Source organism: Notothenia coriiceps, unplaced genomic scaffold (genome assembly GCF_000735185.1).
Source record: "Notothenia coriiceps isolate Sejong01 unplaced genomic scaffold, NC01 NC01_scaffold00016457, whole genome shotgun sequence".
NCBI classification, from domain to species: Eukaryota; Metazoa; Chordata; class Actinopteri; order Perciformes; family Nototheniidae; genus Notothenia; species Notothenia coriiceps.
The window spans coordinates 1-5516 of NW_011349158.1; the positions used below are offsets into that span (position 1 = coordinate 1).

The 5516-nt window shown below is 40.5% G+C and overlaps 1 protein-coding gene across 2 annotated transcripts; it reads right to left on the minus strand.

The window, feature by feature from the left end:
* Positions 1 to 760: 760 nt before the first annotated feature.
* LOC104949548 (paired box protein Pax-3-like) lies at positions 761 to 3598 on the minus strand. 2 transcript variants are annotated; one of them, XM_010775920.1, is made up of 4 exons: positions 3251 to 3598; positions 1888 to 2123; positions 1674 to 1731; positions 761 to 912 (listed from the first exon to the last, which is right to left on the minus strand). In XM_010775920.1, exons 1-4 carry the CDS (start codon positions 3303 to 3305, stop codon positions 761 to 763), a joined length of 501 nt encoding a protein of 166 aa, XP_010774222.1. In that variant the 5' UTR covers positions 3306 to 3598. The 2 variants fall into 2 exon arrangements, with proteins under 2 accessions (XP_010774222.1, XP_010774221.1); XM_010775919.1 differs by having other exon boundaries at positions 1602 to 1731.
* Between the last annotated feature and the right edge of the window lie 1918 nt (positions 3599 to 5516).

The following is a 5516-nucleotide window of genomic DNA, read 5'->3' on the forward strand; positions in this document are numbered from 1 at the left end:
TAATGGAGCGATTTATAACGCTGCACCGAGTTGGTAATGTAATCGACAAGAATACAAGTTTTTTTCTATAGAATGTGCATATGCAGACTTCATGCACACTGCTGAACACACACACACACACACACACACACACACACACACACACACACACACACACACACACACACACACACACACACACACACACACACACACACACACACACACACACAGAAAACACACTTCGCCCTCACCATCACCTGCTGCTTGATTTACGGTGAGGCCTCATGGGAAAAGCATTAGCGGGAGAGATATGGTCGATAAAGAATTCCTAACAAAGGACGACACACACACACACACACACACACACACACACACACACACACACACACACACACACACACACACACTCCACCCCCATCCTACAACTTTACAGCATGCTAAAACTCCACAGAGAGCCCTGCAGTTACACGAGCAAATAAACTCTGCTTTACAGCCGGCTGTAACCATCAACAGGTCGCAGCTTCACACATGTCTGCAGGAGGGAAACAAGAGCACTATCTTCTGTAATCAAATCCGCACATTTAGAGAATATAGACTCATATGGTACATTTTCACTCCAAAAAGCACCGCAGATTAGCAGTAAAAATCATAATAAAAACCCTCCCTCGTGGACTCACTGCACCATATCTGATCCGACCCGATGTGTGTGTGAGCTCACTGATGTTCAGGGAGATAAGGGTCACTTTGTCTTCCACTTTAGCAGCAATAAGAGGAGATTTCACTCACATCTGTCTCCTAAGATGCCCTCGATGCTGTGTTTGGCCCTCCGGTCGCTCTCCTCCAGCTCCTTCCTCTCCAGCTCCTCCTCATCCTCCTCCTCGTCGCCTTTCCCCCCGAACTTACTCCGCATGGTGCGACTGATGGAGCTCACTGCGTAAAACCGGTCAAAACGTGGAAATTACAAATGTCGTTTTTGTTGTTGTTGGAAAACAGTGATAATTTGCACCTTGAAATAAATAACAGTGTAGAAGTTGGGATAAGTCACTAAAAAAGTTAAAACACTTAAGTAATGGTATTTTTGTTTAAAGAATGTGTGTTTTTATAACTTTAGCCTATTAATTGTTACATTTTTAAAAGGTAAAAATACATTAAAATGTTCGTTTAGGCTGTATAATAAAATGGTAAAAGTCATTTTTTTACTAAATTATATGAAGTAATATAATGTTTGTTTCAATAATAATGTTCATTAAGTGGAAATCAGCAAAATGTCTATTGTTTTTTTCTCCAAAAATACTCACTGTTAATTGGCACCGCTCTAATATATGACAGCAAATAGGCCATTAGTCTGAAATATATGTGAAGATTTGAGTTTTGTTTTGAGTTGTTTAACTTAATCCTCTCCTAATTGTTATTTAGTGCAAAATATATAGGAACAAAAGTTCAACTGCCTGTATCATAATATGGTCAAAGTTAATTTTGTATGTCGAACATAAAATGAAGTAAAATATATAATACCAATAAAGCTTATAAATGAATGAATGAATTTTTGACCAGGCTTCATCTTAATATTGTGATTTGATGGTGATATTTTTGATTATTACATGTCTGCCCTTCTTTACCTGAAGGCACGGTGTTGCGGTCACATATCCCATCCTTCAGTAATTTATCCCGAATCTCCCAGCTAAACATACCCGGGTTTTCCCGCTTGTAATCTTCTATTCTCTTGTCTACGTCCGGCGTGGTCCCCTGCTTCAAAAGGTCAGACAAGTGGCACAGTTTAGTCACTTTGTTGTGGCCCTGGGGGCACAACGCGTGCAATGTCTCCAAAAAAAAACACGTTAATGGATTTTTGACAATAATGTAAGGATTTCACATGGATTCATGGCACATGTATATTCTCTATACCTTGGGCTTGCTGCCCCCGATGGCCCCGGGCCGGATGGAGCCGGTCTCCTGGTATCGGCACAGGATCTTGGAGACGCAGCCGTGAGAGACGCGCAGCTGCCGGGAGATTACGCACGGCCGGACTCCGTGGTGCGCCATCTCCACGATCTTATGTCGGATGTGGTTGGGCAAAGGTCTGCCGTTTATAAAAACTCCTCCGAGCTGGTTCACACGGCCTTGACCCAACGGGGTAGACACTACATGTTTAAATAAAATAAAAAATACGAGAGGTGAGGGTCACTTTGGTGATGAGAACATGATGTTATTGGACTTCAAAAAGCCCCTTATCTACCATCATATCATATAGACTGAAGCCGTGTGTTTTTAGCAGCTCTTAAAATGCTGATGAGCTGATAATAAATTACATTTTACGCAAGAACATATTATCATAATATGATCCCATTAAAGTTGTTTTTGGTGTCACCATGCTGGCCACAGAGGAGCTTCAACTGACCTTCAATATAACAACATAATAAAGAATTAAGCATTGTGTTTTTTAACTGCTCCCAAACAGCTGATAATAAATGTGTTTTTTACGCACATTTTTACGCACCATTATGACATGAATGGTTCCATTAAATACGTTTTTATTGTATGCAATATTGTTAATAGGCTAGCCTAATTATTTATAAAGGCTGCACGGAAGTTTGTTGCTAAACAAGAAATGTAAGACGATAGGCTGCAAGAGCAATATAAAATAAATACCGCAAAAACATGTAATTTTTGCACAAAGTTCGTGTTTTTTAAGCGGCCTAAAAGCAATACATAGGCTACATAACAATGTGTCAGTTCAGCTGCTGGATGTTTCAGTCCTGTAACTGAACAAAGTTTGGGTTTCTAAGGCGAGGTCATAAAAGTATCCTAAACATAATAGAAACAAAATGGTGAGTTTGGCTGCTGAGAAGTAACTCTATAAAACTTTAGAGTCCCGTGTTTCTTAGCACAGTTGTGGAAAGAAAGCATGTGGCTCCACAAATGTGGCCTGGAGAAATGATACACAATATCTCAGTTCAGCTGGTGAAAAGTAATTCTATAATTCGTTATAGACCTATAACTGCACACAGTTTTATTTTTGTGTCGAACAAACAAGTCTCTGGCTTAAAAATAAAAGGATAAATAGCCAAAATATGTCAGTTCAGCGACAAAAATGTAATCCTACGAAACTTGTACAACCATAACTGCAAAAAGTTAGTTTTTCTAATCCAAGATGTAGAGAGAAAGTGAAATGGTTAAATGAAAGCAGCCTGACAGTGACTTTTGCTCTGAAATAAACATCTTCTCTGAACATCCAGGGCTTCCTTTGGGTAAATGTGATGCCTTTTACCTTCCAGTGGGAAGCCACTGCGGGGGTAGTTCTGAGCCAGCGTGGGTCGCATCATCCTGGGGATTGACCCCGCCAACGCACTCAGTACCTCCAGCACCGCGGTGCCTTCAGGGAGCTCCTCCTGCCGGGGAGGCTGCAGCTCCAACACCGAGTTTGAAGCAGCAAAATCGGCGTTGAAATCGCGTTTTCTCCGCCTGAGATGAAGCTTTCCTGGAGGTCAGCCTCCGAAAAAAAAGGAGAAAATTGGATTTTTCTGGATGTTAAAAAGTAGTTTCCTCGGTTTAAATCGCCAGAATAAGGAGGTATTGGAAATGTCGGTGAAGCTGGAGGAAGATATTGTTGTTGTTGTTGTTTGTTGACACCGGTTCAAAGTGAGAGCAGAGCGTCAAAAGTAGCGGAGCTCCTCTCGGTACCCGTCAGCGCTCCTCGCTCTGATTGGTCGAGAGGGTTCAGTGCTGTGCGCGGATTGGCTGACGCTGGAAACTTTTGTCCTATCAGAGAGGCTGTCACAGTTCCGCTCGGACGGGACAGGGCGTCAGTTCAGAGTCTCTGAAGGTCCTGTTTAACCGGCGAGGAGTCTCAGATATCTGACTATGTGTTGAGTCCACTGCGGGGAGGAAAGTGGGGCAGCACGTGACCACTGCGAGGTGAAATCATCTGGTTCATTTGGTAACGTATTACTATATTGCACGGACAGCCTGTTGTGAGCCACATTCGATTAATTGTATTTTTCCCCTCTATATTAAAAAATAAAAAAATAATAATAAAGGATAAACATGAAGATAAGACCAATGCAAGTTCAAGCTTATAATAAACTGTTTGCATGCATACACTCATAATCATATGTGTTCTCCCCATTCCTCTCAATATATACTTCATTTACAAGAAGGACACATGGGAAAACATAGGTGTATACAAATACAAAAAGGCAGCAATGACCAACAATAAAATACATATAGAATTCCAAATAAATAAGTGTTATTTAAGTTATGAACTATATAAAGAGTGCATAAATAAATAGGATACCCCACAGTGTAATTAAACAGACAATGAAAGCATTATTCTAAGTAATGCTTATGACATTCCTTGTGTCAATTAAGTGGACAACATTATTTAAATAAACAAAGAAATGTCCAAAGCAGCACCAGCAATAAACTCAGTCTCAAAATAAAGTATTACAAAAATAGTCCCAACTAAAACTGAGCATTTAAAATATTTATTGTTGAGTTTTTTGATTGTTAGATGTTGAATTATAATTGCCTTTATTGTAACCTAAGAATCTATCGGCAGAAAGGGTTATTTATGAATCAACTACAAAAGTGTAAGGTATTTTTTCAAATAAATGTAATTATCATTAGCCCTAAATTCCTGCATCTCCTTCTTTTTAATTACTGTTTTCATTGACTTGTTCCTATCACATCCTTAATATAAAACCACACCTGTACTGTCTGTGGCATTAATCAATAATTCAGCTGCCAAATGAAGCAACAACTCAAAAGGTAGAACTCGCACATCTCTACGCTAAATTGACCCAAAACCCCGATATTCCACTATTTCTCCTCTTCTCGCCAACCTGTGCGTGAAGCCATCTGCAAACTTGGCGTATAGTGCATGCCATTGCACACGACCCCTAATTTGTGTCAACCCCCCCATGGCTTCATATGTGACACAAATGGTGCTAAAAGTGTGTGCAGCTCGAGGAATGTATTGTGTGATCAGTCTGAGGGTCGCGCGCCTCAGCAGGGCGCGACGCCAGCGGCCGTAAAGCCAGTCTGAGGCTCTGCTGCAACAATATGGACCAGTGGGTGGGTGTGTGGGTTCATCCCCAAAATGTCTAATAATCAATGCTGTCCGCGCGCCCAAAAAGCAGAATGGAGAAGTCTTTAAAAGTACTCGTGAGCATCCTTTAGTTCCTGATCAATCACTGAACCAGAGGGCCAAACAAAACCTGGTTCTACTTCAGCGAAACAGGAACTCCATCCTCTCGTTTTAGCATGTGAGTCTTTGCACTCATTTATGCACCACTATATTTTTTTATAAGTGATTCAATGTTTTTTTTAGTTTTGAAAGGTATATTAATCACCTGACACTTCCTCTGGAGTTTTAGTGACACCCGGGTGTTAAAAGAAAGTGATGAAAACATGACACAGCAATTATTCATCCAATCTGAAATAATAACACTTGGGTTTGAACTTCAATACAATACAAAAAGAGAATCACTTATTTTCTAATAAACAGTAAAGGTATTGCTGCTCCGACACTTCCT

What these genes read in the sequence shown, in the direction of transcription:
- LOC104949548 (XM_010775919.1), bottom strand. Translation starts at nt 3,305, where the DNA reads ATGATGCGACCCACGCTGGCTCAGAACTACCCCCGCAGTGGCTTCCCA. An exon ending in CAGTGGCTTCCCACTGGAAG is followed by an intron (nt 2,124 to 3,250) that starts GTAAAAGGCATC and finishes TTAAACATGTAG; the next exon opens with TGTCTACCCCGTTGGGTCAA. An exon ending in TCGGGGGCAGCAAGCCCAAG is followed by an intron (nt 1,732 to 1,887) that starts GTATAGAGAATA and finishes GACCTTTTGAAG; the next exon opens with CAGGGGACCACGCCGGACGT.